At 36.4% G+C, this 21,894-nt stretch overlaps 3 protein-coding genes across 3 annotated transcripts; 2 read left to right on the top strand and 1 right to left on the bottom strand.

Annotated features, from left to right (window-relative positions):
* Positions 1–5,460: 5,460 nt before the first annotated feature.
* Positions 5,461–8,590, top strand: glyctk (glycerate kinase). Its single transcript, XM_058403513.1, has 4 exons — positions 5,461–5,804; positions 6,133–6,284; positions 6,422–6,597; positions 7,454–8,590. The coding sequence occupies exons 1-4, from the start codon at positions 5,461–5,463 to the stop codon at positions 8,333–8,335; spliced, it is 1,554 nt and encodes a 517-aa protein (XP_058259496.1). The 3' UTR covers positions 8,336–8,590.
* A 37-nt stretch (positions 8,591–8,627) lies between these two features.
* On the bottom strand, positions 8,628–11,616 carry tcta (T cell leukemia translocation altered). Its single transcript, XM_058403514.1, has 3 exons — positions 11,191–11,616; positions 9,817–9,871; positions 8,628–9,495 (listed from the first exon to the last, which is right to left on the bottom strand). Exons 1-3 carry the CDS (start codon positions 11,399–11,401, stop codon positions 9,453–9,455), a joined length of 309 nt encoding a protein of 102 aa, XP_058259497.1. The 5' UTR covers positions 11,402–11,616; the 3' UTR covers positions 8,628–9,452.
* A 5,285-nt stretch (positions 11,617–16,901) lies between these two features.
* si:ch73-361p23.3 (tumor necrosis factor receptor superfamily member 9) lies at positions 16,902–19,561 on the top strand. The gene is made up of 7 exons (XM_058403498.1): positions 16,902–17,059; positions 17,166–17,270; positions 17,584–17,718; positions 17,833–17,908; positions 18,032–18,234; positions 18,334–18,423; positions 18,512–19,561. Exons 1-7 carry the CDS (start codon positions 16,966–16,968, stop codon positions 18,568–18,570), a joined length of 762 nt encoding a protein of 253 aa, XP_058259481.1. The 5' UTR covers positions 16,902–16,965; the 3' UTR covers positions 18,571–19,561.
* Positions 19,562–21,894: the final 2,333 nt, after the last annotated feature.

Here is a 21,894-nt window from a genome sequence, read left to right as displayed (position 1 = left end):
TTAAACCATCACACTATTCCCAGATTAGGATGGGTTCCCTTTTGAGCCCAAATCCTCTCAAGGTTTCTTCCTTCCATCTTCTTAAGGAGTTTTTCCTTGCAACCCTCACCTCTGACTTACTCATTAGGGATAAATCTAAAATGTTTTCTTTATCTTTATCTATCTCTATCTTTATTTTCTGATTTTATATATTCCTGAAAAGCTGCTTTGCGATATTGTCCAGAATTTTATGTGCAAATTATTATTATTATTGCTTGGTGGTGGTGGCATCACGTTATGAGGCTGGTTTTCTTCATCTTAGACTGGAGCACTAGTCAAGTTAGAGGGAATCATGGGTAGCTACAAATAACAATCTAAACATACATAGTTGCAGATGAAGAAAATGTCACATCCCAGCAAAATAACAAACCAAAGCACAAATCCAACTCAAGAAAGAAATGGCTTCAGAAGAAGAAGCTCAAAAGATTAGATCTAATCCTGTTAGAAACCTGAATGCTGTATTACAAGCAAAAGGTGCTTTAACAAGGTATCAGTTAAGGGGTTTCCTAAAACGTTACTACTTCTTTTCCACTTATTTTTTGTTGGTAGCTTTAGCACACTAAAGGTGGAAAAATATCTGACATGATTTCATCTTAGTTTCACTTTTCTACATCACAAAATCTACATATAGTCAAGCTTCTGAAACTCTACAGGAAATAATGTGGCACTCTGTAAATTCCCTCTTACTTTTGAAGCTGAAGGAATATATTTGAGAACAAAATAGATAGTTATCAGTGAAGTAGAGGAATAAGATGTCTCTGTGGCTGTCCTGGGCCCTGTAATCAGCTGAATTAATCAGGGACTCACTCTGCATGGTGGTGGTCCTCCCTTTCTGTGAATAATTTTAAGCTTATAGTTATTCATATTTTTTTAGATTCACTAGGTGTTACAAGCTTTAATCATTTTCTCAGTTTTGATCCATGCTCATTTTTGTTTCGTAACAGATTAACATGAAACAGGAAACTATGACGAGATGTCAAGAGCCAACGTTAAAAAAATCTGTATACATAATGTGTTTATTAAAATAAATCACACGTAGAAGCTTTGGAATAGTCTGAACACAGCCAATAAGGTCACCAGTGGAGAGCATTATGAGATTGCACAATTTCTGCTGTAGGCTAATGGAATAATAAGAGCAAACTGGTACCATAGAGGAAAAACCCCATGAAGATGAATCTTAACCTGAGCATGACAAAGTGCTAGCAGTGGCTAATTCTGTTTCCATCCTTTCCAGTTACCATTATTCTCCATAGCCGTTCTAATGAAAAAGAGAGGAGATCTAATTGAACGTAGGGAAGTGATACATCTTTGTCATTTATGGAGAATAAGAACTAAGCTCTTACAGAAGGAGAGCCAAGTATAGCCTCTTACTGATTTGTGGCCACTTTTGTTCTTTTTTTTTTCTTTTTTTTTTGAAGCGTTCACAACTCACAGCTCCATCTTTGTCATCACTAGCTGAAAATCAGTTGTCTCCTAGTCATATCCATATCTGCACACCACAATCACTACTAATTTAATGCAGTAGTCAGGTTACAAGCAGAGAAGTCACCAAACAGGAACTAATCACTCAACTCATCTCAAATCATAAAATACAAGCAAGGTGTGAAGCTGTGGCTGTGGTCACTGCTGCTAGATCTCTCACATCTCAGCATCAGAGTCTTTTATTATTTTCAATGTCATTAGAATATTTAGCTTTAATTCTACAGTATCCAAGTGAAGTTAGACACTGAATAATGTATGAGATTTGAACATAAACTGTCTTCAGTAAGTGCAGCCTTTAGGCTATTCAGATGAGACCATCCATAGCAATCTCACAGCAGTCTTTAGGCTATCCATGTGGAGCAATCCTCAGCAACATTCTCAGCACATTTTCAGGTGAAGGAAGCTAAGCGAGGAAGTAGTAAGTGAGAAGGGGGGTTGGGGGGGTAAGTAAGACCAGATTATTAGGTGTCCTACAGTAGCTGAAGAGAAAATGTACAGTACTGTGCAATGGTGTACTAAGAAAAAATGACCAACCAACTTTCCTAAAATTGAGACTAATAATGATTCCTTTTTTAAAACAAAGGGTGGTTATACAAAGTATAGACTTGGCTTAGTTTATTACTGTTTACTCCTCTTTGACGTATGGGTAAGCCGTGATTCCAGCTGTTAAAGTGTCTCACCACTGGAAATGAGAAATCTATCATTCCTAAGATCCTAAACAAACTTACTCTGGGCCAAGGATGTGTAAGAAAGGCCAGTATAGTTTGTTACCTGGGAAGGTGTAACAGTGCCGCCTTGTGGTCAATACGTATAACTGCTTAAAATGTAACTAACACATTTCGGGTATATGTTTAGAGCTTTTCCATATATATATATATATATATATATATATATATATATATATATATATATATATATATATATATATATGTATATATTTATATATATATATATATATATATATATATATATATATTTTTTTTTTTTTTTAATCATAATTATAATCACCAAATCCTATACAAAACTCGATCCAATTCTCTAACCTTCCCGAATATTAATTTCTTTATTTTTAACAGTGAGTGTTTTGTTCCGGAAGTGACGTTTGTTTACAAACCGATATATTGCAAACTGAAGAACGGATGAAATCCTACAGGTAAGTTCGCAGAGAGTTTGGTTTTCTGTTTACAGCTACAACATAAAGTGGAAACACACACGATGTAGTGTAAGCAAGTATTAGTGTAGTGCACCACACACACACAAACACACACACACACACACACACGCACGCGCGTTTACAAACTGCTTAGAAATCGATGTCATGTCGCGCTGCATCGTGGGACCTTTCCTCCAGTTTGATTGGTTTACTAAGAGATTTCTGGGTTATTGTACTTTTAGTCTAGCTTCTGATAATACAGCTGTTTCTATGTTATATCTAAAAGACTCACTGAAACCAGTATATGCAGCTAACATTATCTATCTATCTATCTATCTATCTATCTATCTATCTATCTATAATAAATTACAACATATCTTAACTTATTACATTTTGGGACATCCCTCTAAATCATTGAATTCAGGTGTTGTGTTTCAGGGGTTGGACTTGGCCCCTTAGTTTCAGTGAAAGGAACTCTTCATGCTTCAGCATATCAAGACATTTTGGACAATTTCATTATCCAAACCTTGTGGGAACAGTTTGGAGATGACCCCTTCCTGTTCCAACATGACTGCACACCAATGCACAAAGCAAAGTCCAACGATATGGATATAAAGATATGGATGAGCGAGTATGGTGTGGAGGAACTGCACAGAGTCCTGACCTCAACCCAACAGAACACCTTTGAGAAGAATTAAAGCAGAGACTGCAAGCCAGGATCAGTACCTGGCATCGCAAATGTGCTTCTAGAGGAATGGTCAAAAATTCCCATAAACACACTCCTAAACAAAGGGCTGGCCAACTCCATATTACATTCATATGCATGTAAAGGCAGACGTCACAGTTTTGGCCTGGCTCACAGTCTCTACTCTAATTCATCCCAAAGGTTTTCTATGTGGTTGAGGTGCAGGCCAGTCAAGTTCCTCCACACCAAACTCAAAGGGGCCAAGCCCAATCCCTGAAAAACAACACCTGAATTCAATGATTTGGAGGGGTGTCCCAAAACTTTTGGCAATATAGTGTACAAAAAAAATGTAAAAAATGAAATATGCTTATGAATTGAAAAAATGGTGCTTATTATCCCACTCTCTCTGGTTCTGTTTTCTGTATAAGCCTGGCTCTTACTGAGCAAGGATGTTAACCCACTCTGCTCCAGTGCTGTAGTGGGGCCATATCATGGCTGACCATGCACTCTGACCCCAAGCTTCAACAAGCAGAGATATGTGAATAAAAGCACTTCACTCTGCTGTAATGTACATGTGACAAATAAAATGACATCTTATTCTTCTTCTGTCTGATTACACAATCAGAAAGTCTAATTTACTTTTCACAGCTCTTAGAGGTCCTTGACTGTATAATCTGAAAACCAGCTTAACTCTGTCAAAATGCTGGATCACTCATAAGACACGGCATCATGACTTCACATTCTTAAGCCCTATACACTCATGGTCTCTATAATTTCTGTACTTATAATATAATCTAATAATCTTAATATTTAGTTATTATGCTATGCTGTCCAGAACCTTCCATTGCAAATCTATTTTATGTAGATAGATAGATAGATAGATAGATAGATAGATAGATAGATAGATAGATAGATAGATAGCACTGTCTAGCACAAAAGATTTATCACTTGTTTTCAGTACAATATAAATTAAATATAGAGTTCTGTCCCTGTGCCTTTATAACACAAGCCCTTTTGTAGTAACTGCCTGTGTGTGTGTGTGTGTGTGTGTGTCCATCAGTCAGTCTGTCTAGAGCGGTTGAAGAGGCCTTCAAAGTATGAGGTAATGATTCAACCCTCCTGTTTGTCCTCCATGGCTTATGGCCAGCACCAGTCAATCATTATTCACACAGTAAACAGGTTTAGTGATCTGCAGTTCAGACATAGCCTGAGAGATTGAACTGTTTGAGTTTTACTTGTATGTGTCAGAAAAACATTTCTGTACTCCAGGTAGTGCTGGTAAGTGCCTGAATAAGGAACTTGCTTCTGTTTTATGAATGTAGATAAAGTTATCTAGTTCAGTGCGGTTTATTTGATGCTGTTTGCATTTATTAATCAAAATGTCTGTAACATGCTGAAGCTTAGTAATTTGCTCACCTGCTCAGTAGGAGCTCCACTGCCTTCAGTATATAGAAATTAAACTACTAAATCATTGGGATTATAAATCCTTACAGTAGAAAGTGATATTTAAAAATAAAAAAATAACAGCAGTGGCTCATGATGGCTCTAGAGATGTACAGTATATCTACATCTAATCATGTTTTGTTTTAATTTCTGTTTGTACAAGTTCCACAAAACTAAAACTGAACTCGATGGAACTTTTATGTAAGTGAGCTGGCTATGGTTTGTGCGCTTCAAAATGAAACTCATACAAAGTAAGCTGGTATCATTTTAGGCAGGGTGATTCCAAAATATTAAAAACAGAACTTCCAACATTTTCTTTACAAGTTTGTGGTCTTTTCTGTATAGTATTGTTGCCCTTTTTGCAATAAGGTTAGTTAATACAGATCAGTGGCAGAACAGTATGATTATTATAAATAAAGTGCAGATTTGTGCAATATATGCAGTATGTGCATATAAACCCAGTTGAGGTAGTGGATGTTGTGCAGAAATGTCCAAGTTCTTATAGTGTCATACTGCCAAGTGTTAACATTACCATCAGTTTCCACAACCACTGTAATAATACATCTGATTAGTTTTAAACATTTCTAAATTTTACCTTTATTGTTTAAAATATCAGGAGGATCCTTATACCCGTCAGCGTGGATGAATCGATTGGTCCATGGCCCGAGTCCTAACGCTCTCTCGCTCTGTTCTTCATTGGAGCCCTCTACGGGTCAGAAGCATGTGTTCAGTAGAAGAGCAAGCTCGTGCCATCTTTGCTGCTGCTGTAGAGGGAGTGCAGCCGGACAGCGCAGTGCGCAGGGCTCTACAGCGTCGAGGCGATGAGCTGGTCGTGGCTGAGCACTGTTTTGAGCTTCGTCATAACCTGCATCTGGTGGGTTTCGGGAAGGCTGTGCTGGGGATGGCTGCTGAAGCGGAGAGGATTGTGGGAGATCACCTGGTTCGAGGGATAGTTAGTGTGCCTCATGGAATTCAGGAAACACTGCAACATCACAGGAAGCTGTAGGTATCTGTTGAATGTATTGTGTTTTATGGTGGAAAAGGTGGATCTAGATCACAGCTCAATATTTATTAGAGAAAAAAACCCAGCTTCTTTTACTTTTAATTATGAATCAATTAATTCACAAATAATTAATTGGAATAAAAAGCACAAGTTTCTTCTGCTTTTACTATTTTAGATTTAGATAATTGACACTATTTCTGTTAGTATTTTTTAAAAATAAAAACGGGGGTCATAATGTTATGCCTGGTCAGTGTATACTTAAGGACAGATATTTACTTGTACTTCACAGTGTTTACGACCTTTGATGTACCTTTTCTATAATTTCAGGAATATGCTGCTAGACAGCAGCAGTAAAATCAAAGTGATGGAAGGAGCTAAACACAACCTGCCAGACACAGATGCCCAAAGATCAGCTGAGAGCATCCGAGAATTAGCATGCAGCCTGACTGAGAGAGATCTGCTGCTTGTCCTCATATCAGGTACATATCATCTTTACTACTTATAATTAATTTTATTTTAAATATATGTTCCAGATGCTCTTTATTATTTTTATAAAATTTTGCAGATGAAATAGACATTGTAGGAGTTTATGTGTTTTGCATATCCTTTTTCGTAGGTGGCGGCTCGGCTTTATTACCTGCTCCAGTCCCTCCAGTAACGCTACATGAAAAACAGGAAGTGACACGTCGTCTAGCAGCTGCAGGGGCCACGATTCAGGAGTTAAACACAGTGAGGCGAGCTTTGTCACTGTTAAAAGGTGGAGGCCTGGCACATTGCGCATACCCTGCCCAGGTAAGACTTTGTAACTGTTTTCACAAAACCATTGAACAGGATACATTCATATTACATGGTAAATATTACACTGATTAGATTGAAATCTTTTTAATCCAAGCTTCTTCAGATTCATATCCAATACTTGGCATTGCAGCCATAAAGTTGTGGTTTTTTTCATCACACCTCCTGGAACTTGTCTTTCATTCATTTACTACCATTACTTCAGCAATGATGAAGTGTCTCACAGATATGACTTGTTGTTTATGATGCAAGTGAGTCATGTATTTTCCACTGTTGATTTCAGAAAAGTCTACATGCAAGTCACATCTAGCCAGTGGTTTGCTCACAATGTTGAAAGATGAGTCACTGTTTGCATTTAGGTTATATTAGGTTAAATTTTGTATGCAGCCCACCTAGTGTTTCAGTCACATGGTTTTTGTTGTGTTTACCATGTATTTGGGACCACTTATATACTGTATATACAAATCCCTCCTCCCTATTCTGGAGAGTGCCACAAAGCATTTAAGAAGAGATCTTCTAGCTTTTATATCCTCTAAAAGGACAATATCTTCACACAATTTGAAATTTACTTGAGAAAGATTGTTTACAATGAAGAGCCTTTAAGACAGTTGTCAACCTTCCCAGAAGTGGGCATCCCAAAAAAATTCAGATCAAGGTCAGAAAAAAAACTGCATATTGAGATCTGTTGTGGGATTTTTTTGTTGTTATTTTTATTCTATTTTTTTTAATAGAAGATAGTGAAATGAATGAGGGTGTACTTTCTTTTCCCATGAATGTAGATACACGGCAGCATGACAGAAAGGGTTGTAGACTTTGTAAATGGAATGTAATTCCATTTTGTCCCTTCTCTTAGGTGGTGGGTCTGATTCTGTCCGACATCATTGGAGATCCAATAGATCTTATAGCCAGTGGTCCAACAGTATGGAGTGAGACATCACTGGAGACAGTCTGGACCATCCTGAACCGCTACAACCTCTCTGCCACTCTCCCATTATCTGTGAAAGAGGTTCTGAATCAAACAGATTCCCAACAGAGAAGCAGCCTGAAAGATCAACCTCAGCAAATCAACATTCTCAACACTGTGATTGGCTCCAACGCTATTGCTCTGGAGTGTGCCAGCCGTAAAGCACAAGAGTTAGGCCTTCGACCAGTCATTCTATCTCCAGGGGTGTGTGGAAATGTCCAAGCTGTGGCCCAATTCTATGGTCTGTTGTCTCACTTCGCCTGCTCCTCAGGGGAGGAGACTACAGAACTCAGAGATCAGATTCTCAAACTGGGGACAGAGGTTGGGGTGGGAAGCTGGGAACTTTGTCGCACATTGAAAGAATTGGAAGCGGGCCAGCAGGAAAGCTGGCATGCCACATGCTTGCTGGCTGGAGGTGAACCCACTGTCCATCTACTGGGGAAAGGTAGAGGTGGAAGGAACCAAGAGCTAGCCCTAAGGGTGGGGCTAGAACTCAGCAGGGCAAAGGAAAGAAGCAGGAACATGTTCCTCAGTGGTGGAACCGATGGTCAGGATGGACCAACTGAAGCAGCTGGAGCAGTTAGTGATGGGAACATAGAAACAGAGGCCAAAATTCAAGGATTGGACATTGATGGATTTCTTCAGAACAATGATTCATTTACATTTTTCTCATCCCTTTGCAAAGGACAGAAGTTGCTTCTGCCAGGGCTCACAGGTACCAATGTAATGGATGTTCATATGCTGATTCTGCCGCATCACCACAGTAACTAATCCACTTGTTATGAGATTTAATAAGCTTAGGCATAAAAGGTAGATCTGTGTATTAGGAGTGAGAGCATCCAACAGGATGTTCCTAGTGCCATTAAGATTAGAGGTTATTTTCATAATTTGGTAAATGTTACATATGATTGTTTTAACAATTAATTCTGTATATATAACATATTCAGTGTGTAACTGATTTAAGATAAATTGTGAATGTACTAAATTCACCTACTAAATGACCAGTAAACAACCATCACAAAACAACTACTTTTCAAATCCGGGAATAATGACAGAACTCCTCTGTAAGAATGACCTTTTATTGTTTTTCCACAGCAGTGTGTCAGTATCTTTCACTCAGAGTGCACATGCATATGTGTGACTTGGTAAACAGTCTGTTCTTCTGCAAAAACAACCGCCTGGTTAGTGTGCAGACAAATACATTAGTTATTTGCATACACCTATGAACATGCTTGCTTTTATTTTTATTCAGTCAAGGACAGAATAAGAGCTGCTAATAAACTTAGGGTGAAGTCCCAGTATTTTCGGTAAGACTTATAAGACAGCACTGCATTGTAATGGGTTTTTTTTCTGGGTCATCTGTTGAATGTAAAATAGTTAACAAATTCACTAAGAATTAGATATATTGTTGTGGTAAATTTGATCTCAGCTGGAATGAACTTGCCTGCAAAATAAGTAATGCTAAATATCTTGATATAAATAAATGGTAATGTAATAGTTTCTGCACAGAACCTGAGCAGGCCGAGACTAGAAGAGCTATATGGTCTTCACTGCTGTGTGTACAAGATTGGACAAGAAGTTTAATCCATATCAGGATTCAAATAATTTACTTATTACAAAGAGTCTTTCCATCAAATTGTTCCTAGATGTCTTAAACATCAGTTTAAGAATCCTTTTCATCAAGCCACAAAACTGGTTCCTTTTTTATTAATATTGTGCCACGGATATCACCATGCCCTCCCAAGGCCTTCATATGAGCATCTCTGGAATGATTTTTGGGTTGTTGTTTTTTTTTCATCTTGCAGCAATGCAGTTACAGTTAGCCTTGGGTCATATTATTCACCGTGGTCCCATCTCAAGCCAAAAAATGAACCCTGCTGGTGTCTGATCACTCATGGTGTGACTTCAGGATTTCTCTGGCAGCATTCTCCCTGAAAAGAAAAAAGAATGACTTTGTCAGACAATATTTAAGGAACAATACTCCTTAAAGTAGTTGTAGTAGTAACTAAACTACACTAAATGTTGGTTGCTAGAATAATTAAACCAATGCTAGGTTTAATGCTGCACCTTTACTTAAGCATAAATGCAAAAGATCACGCTTTGTAAATGAAGCCAGAAATGCCATTACCTGTTGAAAAAGCTGAAATTGAATCATTGGTCTGCCATGTAGTGCATGATAACTAAATAAATATTACAAATACATTTCATTTGAGAATATGTGTACCTGGAAGCAAAGAAGTCTGGACACCTACCATCCACTCAGGTGAGGTGCTGTATCTGGTGTGCCACCTTTCTGTCCCCCAGTTCCTATATCAGTGAAAAAGAATGATGATTGCCAAATAATCCAAAACTATTTCTTATATGTATAGTCCAGAATTTACCTGAAAGGTTTTAAGGTCTGTAAATTACACTGATGAAGAGAACAGCAATTGTCATTTGAGACAGTTATGATATGAGATGGTTATGATAAAATCTAATACCTATGACTATAGCAACAATGAAACTATTAAGCCTTTGGCATGATTATGTCATAAGGTCTAACTGACATAATGGCGTAATAAGAATGACACCCATACAAAGGCAAATACAGAGCTGCATTTGTGATTTCAATGTTTTATGCAAGTTCATCTCATGTTTCCTCCAAATACACACATGGTAAACAGAATATTTGTAAAACCTTACAGAACGGACAGTTTTGTCATCTTATCCTTTTGTATGATTTGTATTTTGAATGGACAATGTGTGTTTAGCCTGTCTACCTTTCTTCAGGGGTATTTGGGGGTGGAGAAAGATGATGATGATGATGATGATGATGATGATGATAACAGTAAATAATTCTCCTCATCATTTCACATTAGCATTATCATCATCATCCATATCTTTTACACCTGTGCTGCATGCCTTCTTAACCACCCCTAATAACATTTTAAGGATTTCTCATCAAAATGATATATCAGCCCAAATGAATATCAAAACTATACCTAGGGAGTGTTTCACTCTGTATAATCACTTAAATATCAGAGTTTGGGCTAGAAAGAAATCAGCCCAACCTCTTCTTCATCCCATTCTGTGTACTGTTGTAACAAACACTAGTTTCACCAAAGCTCCAAACAACCTGCTTGAAAACATTTGCTGACTGCAAAGAATCTGATCTGAAAACCAAAACCTTATATTTTTATGTCTTTTTATATGTGAAAAGCGTGTAGCTTTGCCCTCCCTTCAGACAAATCCAGCTTGTTCTGACCAGCTACCAAAAAAAAAAAAAAAAAATGCTACCTGTATTACTATGACTAGTACAACATAGGAGACAAATTGCTTTAAAGAAAGTTACACAACCAACAGTAAGGCAAATAGAAAGAAGAAAATAACTTACCAGCTAGCAATGATGGGCTACCAGCTTGAGAAGCTCTGGGTTTTGGTAGCTGGGCAGAGAAGCTGGATTTTTCATCACTTACACAAAGCTGGTCCTGTCTATAATATCAATATACTGGCTATTTGCTATAAGACAGCTGGCCAGTTACTGCACAAGTGGCCACCATGCTGAGCTACGTTTCAATAAACGTATATAATTGAGAATAACTGAGATGTTTGCAAAACACAATGCACTTAGTTAGCCGGAGTCTCACCTTGCCTGTAGTACATATCGTTCACCGTGTTACCGTAAACTTTCCAAGCGAAATGTATGGCGATTAAACTGAGGATGAGCCAGCTGAAAAGAATTTTGAACACGGCGACTCTCATGTCGTTGGCCAGCCAGTCGTCCACAAATTCGGCCAGAAATGACACTAAACTGTCAACGACGCGAGAGAGGAACTCGAAATCCCACGGTTCCTCCATGTTAGTCCGGAGAGCTAATGCTAACGAAATAAACCCTGTTTGCTATTAGACATAGCCTGGGCACAGATCCATTTAGCAAAATAAACAAGCATCAGAAAATGGACGTTCAACAGGGCCCTAAAGTCATTTCGCCATTTCTAATCTGTCAGACAGCCAACGTAAACAAAACTGAAGTCATCTTTTTCTTCGGGCAGCAATAACAAAGATAATCTCAAGCTATAGCGCCTCCTATCTGTAAAGTGTCTTTCCTGTAATCCTTGAGGAATGGAGTGTATGATGCACTGTTTTATGTGGATAATCCGCCATTTTATAGCCAGTCAGGGTTAGTATTAGCCACATAGCTTGCAGTGTTAGTTAGCTAGTGTTCATACACACTAAGTGTTCTGAGTGTTTAAGTCATTATAAAAAAAAAAAACACCGCAGTGCCATCACTACAGCCATATTTACATTTTATTTACAATTTATTAGTAGTTTAGTAGTGTCCACACCACTGCTTGCACTGAGGATGCTGGAGGAGACAGCATCCAGTTGTGTTTAAAGCAGACTTTTGAAAAACACAAAACACTATCTACTAAGAAAAATAAACCCCAGTCCTCGGATGTAGGAAATTCATGCCAGTAATCTGAATCAGGAGCCCGGAAAACTACCCAGTATCTAATTATACATAATACATTTTTCTGTGTAAAAGTAACCTTCTGACTTGAATCAACAATCCAACAGTATTACAGTTTTGCAGTGTTGCTTATTTTGAATGCCAATATGTAGAATTGTGTCCTACTTTTACAAAAAATAAAATGTTTCTGAAAGAGTATGCCATCAGTTACTTGTCAGTATGTTTACATTTCGATAATTTGGTAATTCAGTGATTTAGCATTCAGACCATCATGTTATTTTAGCCACAAAATGCTCTAATTATAGACCAATCTCCCCGATTAAAGACAATATAAAAATCTATGCTAAACTTATTGCCAGACGTCTAAAATCAGCGATGCGTAAATTAATTGACCCAGCTTAATGAAGATTTATTACGGGACATTTGGCTTCAGACAATGATTGTCGAATGTAACATATCTTTGCAGAATCAGGGAAATTAGATACTCCCAGTGGCCTTCTATTTATTGACATCGAAAAAGCCTTTGACTGGCTAGAATGGAGCTATTTGTTTGGTATACATTGAAAAAGTTTCATTTTGGTGACCAGTGTATTATAATGATACAAACTATACACACTAATCGCATGGCCAGGATAGTTACTGGTGGACTCATCTCGGATTCTTTTAACATTTGTAGAGGCACGAGACCGGGGTGCCTTCTTTCCCCCCTTGTGTTCAATCTATCAACAGAACCTTTGGAGCAGGATGTTAGACAGTGTAAACTTATTACTTCAATTCAGTACTTATTATAGTACTTAGTACTTATTCAGTACTTATTACTTCAATTATCAATCCACTTTATTTCTCTATATGCAGATGATACATTATTATTTTATCTGATCTGCAATGCTATAAATATGGCACACTGTCGGGATTGAAAATAAATTATTCTAAAAGGCATATTTTGATGCCTATAATTTGAGATATTCTTTGCTAAAATATATTTGGAACAAAAAGCATCCCCACATTAAGTGGTCTATACTTAAAATAAAGAAGTAAAATAAAAAGTGGATAGTGTTGCCCTAATTTTAAATGGTATCACTGGTCCTTTATCCTGCTCTCAAAAACGGTCACAAAACGGTTCAGTCCTTGCTGACACTCTCTGCAGAAACAAATAGAAAAAGAGTTGATTTCACCAATTTGTTTGCAAGATTTTTTATTTTGTTTTGAAAGGCTGTGTGTTCGAATCACCAAGCAGCCACTGCTGGGCCCCTGAGCAAAGCCCTTAATCTTCAATTGCTCAGTATAAAAATGAGATAAACTGTAAGTCTCTCTGGATAAGGGCATCTGCCAAATGCCAGAAATGTAAATGTACCAAGCACAGGAATAGTGTTTTATTTTTTACCTTTGTTTCTGTAATCTTAAATGTTGCTTCTGTTTTTCTAAAGCCAGAGCAGCGTTGTTAGATCTGCCCCCTTCTAATAGAACTATTGAATTGGATACAGTGTGGGTTAATACATTTCATGCATCCACGAACTCTAACCACCAGTTCATTCATTTTAAAGTTATCCACAAGGCACATCTAACCACATACATTCAATATGCTATGGGATATTCTATCTCCTCACCCATACTATATATTTTTTTTATAAATATGGATGCCTAGACACTTTGATATACACTCTATTGCCAAAAGTTTTGGGACACCCCTCCCAATCACTGAATTCAGGTGTTGTTTTTCAGGGGTTGAGCTTGGCCCCTTAGTTCCAGTGAAAGGAACTTTTAATGCTTCAGCATACCAAGACATTTTGGACAATTTCTTGCTCCAAACGTGGTGTGGGAACAGTTATGGCCACTTCCTGTTCCAACATGACTGCGCACCAGTGCACAAAGCAAGGTCCATAAAGACATGGATGAGCCAGTTTGGTGTGGAGGAACTTGACTGGCCTGCACAGAGCCCTGACCTCAACCCGATAGAACACCTTTGGGATGAAATAGAGCGGAGACTGCGAGCCAGGCCTTCTCGCCAACATCAGTGCCTCACAAATGCGCTTCTAGAGGAATGGTAAAAAATTCCCCAAAACACACTCCTAAATCTTGTGGAAAGCCTTCCCAGAAGAGTTGAAGCTGTTAAAAGGGCTTAAATAGCTGCAAAATAGCTTAAGGGTTAAATAGCTGCAAAGGGCTAATTCCATATTAAATTCTTGCACAAGTAAAGGCAATATGGCAATATAGTGTATATGCTTTGGGACTGTCCCAATGTGCAAAAATGTTAGGAAATGGTGATTGATGTTTTTTGCATGGTTACTAGGCTTTGTTTTCCCAAATATCCTGTTATTTTATTGTTGAATGACAATCCTGTATTTCCCCTAAATGAGAAGGTATAGAAATTTTGGTTAGCTGCCAATACTGCTGCAAAGTAGGTACTAGTTCAACACTGGAAACCTCCTCATGACATAACTCATGGAGATACTTTATCTGGAGCTGTCATCTGTGAGGATTACTCATGCTAAATCTGTAACTTTATCTTTGTGGAAGAACTGCATCTAGAGACAATGAGATCATTAATCTACTGCCATTACTTCTGTTGACATTACTAATACTATATTTTGTTTGCTGTGTACCTATATGTATAGATTTTTTTTTGTCTTAACATGTCTCAAATGTATATCTCTCTGAGACTGTAGCGTCGGGGTGGGTGAGGGAAGGGGGGATTTTTTGTGGTAATATGTGTCAGACAAGTTCCAGTTTCTGATATTAAAACATAACTGTAACGGGCACACCGGCCCCAGCAGCACTTCCTCGCTCTCATTACCCTAATTATTGATCGAGCCACCTGCACCCAATTTCCGGGCGCCTATTTAAAGCCCTCACTCGCCAGCCTCTGCGGCGAGTATTAAGACTGTTAGGCTCATGTGTCGTGAGTTCATGATCCTGTGATGCTTGCCTGGTTTCCCTTTTGCCTAAGTTATGTTTTGCCTGCCTGCCTTATTTGCCTGATGCTTGATTTACGTTTTACCTTCTGCCTGCCTGTGTTCAATAAAGTGGTATTCGCTTCTCTCCCTGCCTGTTTATTGCAGGCTTCAGAAACTTTGAGCTCAAGACTGAAACAAACTGTGAGCAAACTGTAAATCTAAATTTCTCTTACCATGTAAGAAATATTTGCTACTGTTAACAAAACAATATTTGTCTTCTTACTGTACCCAAAATAGTTTAATTTAATTAATTAATAGTAATAGATTATTATTTTCTGTATTTCGGGTGTTGTTGTTGTTGTTGTTGTTTCAATGTATGTTTTCTTGGTTTTTATTAATCTTCATCTCAACATTTAGCAGTGGAACAGAAAATAATTCTTCAGATAAAATCTACACTATTGAAGCTATAATAATCCATCAAAACCTAGTTGGTTTTTCCCCTTCAAATATAACCTTTTATTTTTTTTTCCAGTTCTGATAACTGACTTTTTTGTCTTCCACCACAAAAAGCATACATATGAGCAGCCATTATAAGTTAATAATAGTAAATGAATATGGATTTAAGAAATGTATAGTGTTACAAAACATTTGTAACCTGTCCTACATTTTTTTTTTTTTGTGTGTCGTTTCTAACCATCATAACAAACCAGGGCGGAAGCTCTGCAAGACTGCAGCTTCATAATGTCATGCTGTTTTGAGTAAAGAGGCGTGTTTTTTTTCTTCTTTTCCAGTATCAGGGTTTGTGACTTGTTACAGGAAAATGGGGAGCCTTTTAAAGGCTATTTTTATTAATGAGGATACAATGGAAATAACTAAAGATATTTACAGTAAAAAAAAATCTAAATGGAAAATATTTACCTTGACAAACCTTGGGGGGAAAAAAGTGTTTTAAGATTTAGGTTTTTTTTTTCTTATACTGTTATTTTAAGGCACAGTTTGTTCTGCCTATTGAGGATTTCCTGTGTTTGAATGAATATAATGAATAATTGTTGCCTCTTTGTTGAAAAGAGGAGAGAATTGAATGCAAGACTTAAATCTAAAGGTTTAACCATTCCATTCCATTTGGAATAGCAGATTATTATAACATTATATTGTTTCAGAAAACATACAAATATGTCACTGAAGTTGTTCATGATTTATCATTTCCTGTGATCCAGCAAACAATCTGTGTGTATTGGTAGTTTTATAATATGCCTAGGAATAACTGGTTATTAAGTTTTCTGCTAAAGAAACTGCTTAGAACAGAACAGTAGCCCTTGCGGAATAATACGAAAATTAGAAATTTGATGAATGAATTTGAATGAAGATGATGATAATGATGGACTAGAATTGTGAAAGCAGGTTTAGTTCAAACAAGTCAGGCACTGCAACCCATTTCTTAGAAATATCATTCAGACACTGGAAATGAATGAAATGAAAAAGATTGAATCTCTCATCAATTTCTCTCAATCTCCTTTACAATAAAACTTCAACTCTTCAACTAAGACCTGTGTGGCTTCTTGTAAAATGAGCATAAAAGTAGTACGATGAGGTAAACTCACTATGAATTTGTGCAAGTACGCAGATGTACATGTAATTCTAAAACAAAAAACTGGGGTAAATTATCTTTTTCAAATCTCAGAGACTAAATAAGAAGTATACATATTATTAGGTCTCTGCCTTTGATGTCTAAAAGTAGCCTACTCTTTCCATTATTCCATCCTGTAGCTAATTACTGAAAAGTGAAAAACTACTTTTCACTTTTAGTATATGGTTTATTAGGGAACATTAAACTTACTTTTTAAACAATGAATATTGTAATTTCATTACTAAACACATGAATGAAATGTAATTATTTCATTGTTAGATTTCATTCTAACAATGTGCCAAAATGTGGGTGGATAGAAACGTCATTCTTTGCTCACAGAAAGAAATAGGAAGATCATTCTTCCTGTCTCTTTATCTGATTCTTTCTGAACAAACAGCCACACACAGCACACCTCTTAACCTGTACTGCCATGCTCTGTCACAGCTCTTCCTTCATCTGGAGCTTCATGTCTTTGTTAACACTTTATCAAGTTCATGCTGCGTCTCAAATCATTTGTCAACCAGGTAAATTGCTTCTCTGATTTTAGATAACCATTATTACCTTTGATATTGTTAATCATATACTTTGAACTGACTGACATGTGTGTATGTATGTGTGTATGTGATACAGGTCAGAGGCTCACACGCTCAAAGACCAGTTGTGAACCCTGTCCTCCTAACCAATACAACCCTAAATCAAGTTCGAGTACAGAGTGCCGAAACTGTGAACCTTGTGGTAAGTAACCAAAACAATGTTTTTTTTCTTTGGATGGGTTACATGGCTTTTATGAATTGCTTCATGAAATAACAGCAACTGCCTATAATTAACAAACCTACCTTAAAGGACAATTTACAGTCAGGTATATGTTTCTGTTATATGTTATAAGTGTTTACTCATATGAGGAGCACTGAGAATGTCTTGCCTGTTTATGTCACTACTATTTGAATTCACAATAATAATAAATTGGATTATAGCAAAATATTGTTTCTATGCTTTGATTCTCTATTGTATTAACTTTTCTTTATTGTATGTACTTTTGATTCTATAGGATTGTACAGTTATCAAGTTATGTCCTGCACACCAAAAAATAATACTAAGTGTCATTGCTATGATGGTTTTATTCCTTACGACAAAACGGGGAGAAGATGCCAATGCCAAATTGGTTCAGGGATAAAGATGTCAGGTAATAATAATACTTGTAATATCACACCAATATATGATTTATTATTATTTATTATTAACTTTTGTTTGCGTTTGTCATTCTGCTGAAGTTTTTCTTTGTTTGTTTGGTTTATAGGAAAAGGAAAACCTGTCTGTGAGAAATGTCCACCTAAAACTGCCACTTCTGAAATTAACTCTCAGTGTCAGCCACAGTAAGTCATTTTAAGATATCAATAATGTTATACAAACCAAAGAGTACAGGGCTAAAAATATTCACTGCTATGAAGTTTTTCATTATGAAATGTGAAGTTTGTGTATTATATTTGCGGTATCAGGCACACGCAGAAAATTCCAGGAAATGCCACTTCTGAAGTCAATTGCGGAAACGAACAGAAAACAGTAGTACCTCCTTCCTCCTCTCTGGCTTTTTCTCAGACATCCTCCAGCACATCGACTACAGCAGCTACAACTACCAGTGTCTTAACTACCAGCACAAATTCCATTACTGAGCTGCATCACAGCAGGAAGCATGCCCTCTGTAATCTTCACTGCTTTAACATTACTTAACAACCTTTAAATACACTTGCTGAATATTCTGTAGTGAATTTTGATGGTAAAAAAAAATGTTCAATTCCAGGGCTGGCGTTTCTGGCAGCTTTTCTGCTTCTCATCCTCATATTGAAGCTCAGCAGGTGTCCAAAGAAAAAGACTGACATAGTACGACAAGGTATGAAGTCACTGAGCTTGATTGAAATTGGGACGTGTTTGTGCGTGTATCAGATACAGTCTCCCACTGTCTCTCTGTGTGTCTCCAGGTAGCGAGTGTGGAAAGCCGGTTGAAGAATCAGGCGAGAAATTCATTCCTGCCATCTAACCCTTTTCTTAATGCCAGAATTAAACAGTGCAATGACTAAAAAATCAGCAGTAGGTATTATATACCAATGAGACCACAGTGTTTTAACTGCACTTTACATTGTAATAGCTCTGGTACATTCAGTCTGTTCCATGACTATAAGAAACTGAAAGGGAGTGATATGATTATCAGATGTCCCATTTAAAGAAACTTAATTATCATAGAGCGTGGTGTTTTTTCCCCACACTTCATTTAAATGTCTGCCTAGAACATTGTGATTACGTTATCCTTTTATAGGAATTATTTAAGTGTTGTTCTTTTCATTATTTTGTATGCAATGTTTATTTTTCTTTCATAAAGTTTGTCTTTTATTTTACATATAAATCTAACTAGAAATGCTAGAACATACTAAGTCATGTAGGAAGATGTTGTCTATTAGAACCATCTTTGAAACTAGTGTGTAGCTGCTGAAAACATTACTGTGAAGCTATGACCTTTTACTGGTGTTTCCAAAATGCCCTTCTATTTTACCACAAAATGTTTCTGTGCCTTGTGATGACTCACACGCTCCTGAGAAACCAAACTTGGATAATATGTAGGCTTAGGACAAACTGAGAACGATTAGTCTAGTTGTATTGTATTGTATTGTATTGTATTGTATTGTTTTGTTTTGTGTTGTGTTGTGTTGTGTTGTGTTGTGTTTTGTGTTTTGTGTTTTGTTTTGTTTTGTTTTTTGTTTTGTTTTGTTTCATGGATATTAGTAAAAGTGGACTGCACTGTTGATATGAAGAAGTGTTTTTAAATGTAAATAGATTAAAGAAAAAGCTCTTTTGTTATTTGGAGAGATCAAGTATTCAAGTATTTGCACAGTTCAAGTATTCTTCGGGATTATGTTCTACGGTATTATTTGTCATTTCTTTGACATCATATGTACATCTTTTTTTACAGTTTGACTATAGAACGGATTTCTATTTTTATTTAGTATTTCTTATTAAAATCCATTAAAACATGGCATGTGTCTTACATATTGTGTGTGTGTATGTTTAAGTGTGCTAAATGATCATTTTCTTTATTAAACTGTCTAAAACATTCACCATATGGTGCTGTATGTCTGTGAACAAGAATTGGTTGGGAAATGATAACATTAATAACAAAGGGAATAACCCTTGGTGGAGGTTTTATTAGGAAAGCCACAATACCTGTGAACCACAGAACTTTGTCAAGGTCTGCAAAATCATATTTCAGACTCAGCTTTCCTGCAGAAATATGAGTTCAAAGCACAGTAGGAGGCTCAGTGTTCCGTTACTTCAGGTATTATCCCCTCCTACAGTGAGTTTTTTTTTTTTTTTTTTTGAGTTACTTACCTCCCTCTTTCATAACTGCAGAAGTTAATCATGGTTTAGTGCTCGTAATTTTCCAGCCACATATGCGGTTTCATTTGAATGTTAAATGTGAATGGGTGTTCTGCTTTTTGTCTTCTATTGAAGCTGCCAAAGCCTTTAAATTTTCAGCAAACAGGAAGTTCATAAAGCGTACAAAGCACTTTGCCAATGTTGATTTGGTAGTTAACTGCAGAGCTGATTACTCCTACTGTGTGATATGATATTTCAAAACTTTTGACTGTCTTTTCCCTTTATTTTATGGTTAAGAACCGACTATTATCTGGAATGATATCCAAGTTTAGATGTTTAATCATTAAGTCATGCAAGGTTCAAGAGTTTTGATTACAGGATGATGTTGATGTAGTTGGTAAGAATTCTACAAAGAATACACTTTTCTACACTTTACTTATTGGCATAAGAGATAATAAACCATTAGCCAACTCCTGAAATGCAGAAAGTTTCTTCAAAAACAAAGCATAAAATATTAAACCAATAGTAGACTAATTGTGCATGCAACAGACATTTGTTCTTTCTTTTTTTTAACAAATCATTTATACTCTATATGAGGACAGAGTGTCAGAATCTAATAAAAATAATTTATTATATATAGTTTATGCATTAATAAGATAAGATAAGATAAGATAAGATAAGATAAGATAAGATAAGATAAGATAAGATAAGATAAGATAAGGCTAATGAGTCATTATTAAGTAACAGGCACATTATATTATCACAATCCAAAAAAAAGTATGGGAATAATTAGTTTATGCCTATAAATGGAGACAAATATTAATAGCTATGATAATAACCATATTTAAAGATAATAACCACTAAAGTGTTATGTCCAGTGGTTTTATAGTTCATTCCTTATTAAACCACAAAAACAACAGTTTATGGTGGTAAAAAGTCAGTCATGAAGACAGGGGTTTTGTTATTTGACATTCACACTTCAAATAGCATGTGATTATCAAGCACAGTCAGTGCTGTATACTTCCTCATTTATGTCTCCAAAATGGTGTCACTGTTTCCTGCTGTTTCAGAGCAATTCTTGATTTTGTTTCCTGCTGTTTCAAAGAATCAGACTCATACTGTGATCAAGTCAGAATTGTTTGTTTTATAAAGGATAGTGATGGAAATGTGTATTTATATATCAATATATATATTTTTTTAAGAATCAAGCAGATCATATTTGATCATAAACAATACAGACTAGAAATAACATATAACTGGCAAATCATGATGAGCTATGGATTTATACATATACTGGAATTTTATGTAAGTGCTACCCAAATCTCAGACTCATCCAAATATGCAAGTGTAAAATCAGTGATCTGATCTTGATCAGTGAAGTGTGGTATATATGAAGGTTTGTCTAGTCATATAACGTATGAACGTAACGTATCAACAAATACATAGTAAAAGACAAGTGTGTGTGTGTGTGTGTGTGTGACTATCAGTCTGAAAACCCCTGTTGGTGAGGTTAGTATAAGAAGAAGAAATGATTTTTTTTAATGATAGAAATTACAGTTAATTACAGTTCCTGCTTTTCAAAACATTATATATATTTATTAGTCTGAATAGAAAATATAGCAAAAGAACAGGACATGCTGACATGTCAGAGTTAGAAATTATGATTTTGTTGGAAATGATGAATGTTTTCTTCAAAGTCTTCAAACTTTGCCTTCATCAAAAAAAAACAGCTTTTGCAGCAATTACAGCTGGGACATTTTAGCTGTGAATTTTTCACGATAAATCTGATGAGATTTCACCCCATGCTTCCTGGAACATCTTCCACAATCAAGCTGAAAATATGCAAGTGATATACTGTATATATGTATATATATATATATATATATATATATATATATATATATATATACACTACCGCTCAAAAGTTAGTTATTCAGACTAATTTTGTGCGTGTTTCCTTGGAAAACAATAACATTTTTGAGTGATCCCAAAC

Source organism: Hemibagrus wyckioides, linkage group LG11 (assembly GCF_019097595.1).
Source record: "Hemibagrus wyckioides isolate EC202008001 linkage group LG11, SWU_Hwy_1.0, whole genome shotgun sequence".
Classification (NCBI taxonomy): domain Eukaryota; kingdom Metazoa; phylum Chordata; class Actinopteri; order Siluriformes; family Bagridae; genus Hemibagrus; species Hemibagrus wyckioides.
The sequence above is the reverse complement of the archived record's forward strand: the minus strand, read 5'-3'. Positions and strand labels throughout refer to the sequence as shown.

Coding starts and splice junctions, on each gene's coding strand:
- glyctk (XM_058403513.1), top strand. CDS start 5,461: ATGGCCCGAGTCCTAACGCTCTCTCGCTCTGTTCTTCATTGGAGCCCT. Junction 5,805..6,132: donor CTGCAACATCACAGGAAGCT/GTAGGTATCTGT, acceptor CTATAATTTCAG/GAATATGCTGCTAGACAGCA. Junction 6,285..6,421: donor GCTGCTTGTCCTCATATCAG/GTACATATCATC, acceptor CCTTTTTCGTAG/GTGGCGGCTCGGCTTTATTA.
- tcta (XM_058403514.1), bottom strand. CDS start 11,401: ATGGAGGAACCGTGGGATTTCGAGTTCCTCTCTCGCGTCGTTGACAGT. Junction 9,872..11,190: donor CGATATGTACTACAGGCAAG/GTGAGACTCCGG, acceptor TCACTGATATAG/GAACTGGGGGACAGAAAGGT. Junction 9,496..9,816: donor GCACCTCACCTGAGTGGATG/GTAGGTGTCCAG, acceptor TTTTCTTTTCAG/GGAGAATGCTGCCAGAGAAA.
- si:ch73-361p23.3 (XM_058403498.1), top strand. CDS start 16,966: ATGCTCTGTCACAGCTCTTCCTTCATCTGGAGCTTCATGTCTTTGTTA. Junction 17,060..17,165: donor TCAAATCATTTGTCAACCAG/GTAAATTGCTTC, acceptor TATGTGATACAG/GTCAGAGGCTCACACGCTCA. Junction 17,271..17,583: donor CCGAAACTGTGAACCTTGTG/GTAAGTAACCAA, acceptor TTGATTCTATAG/GATTGTACAGTTATCAAGTT.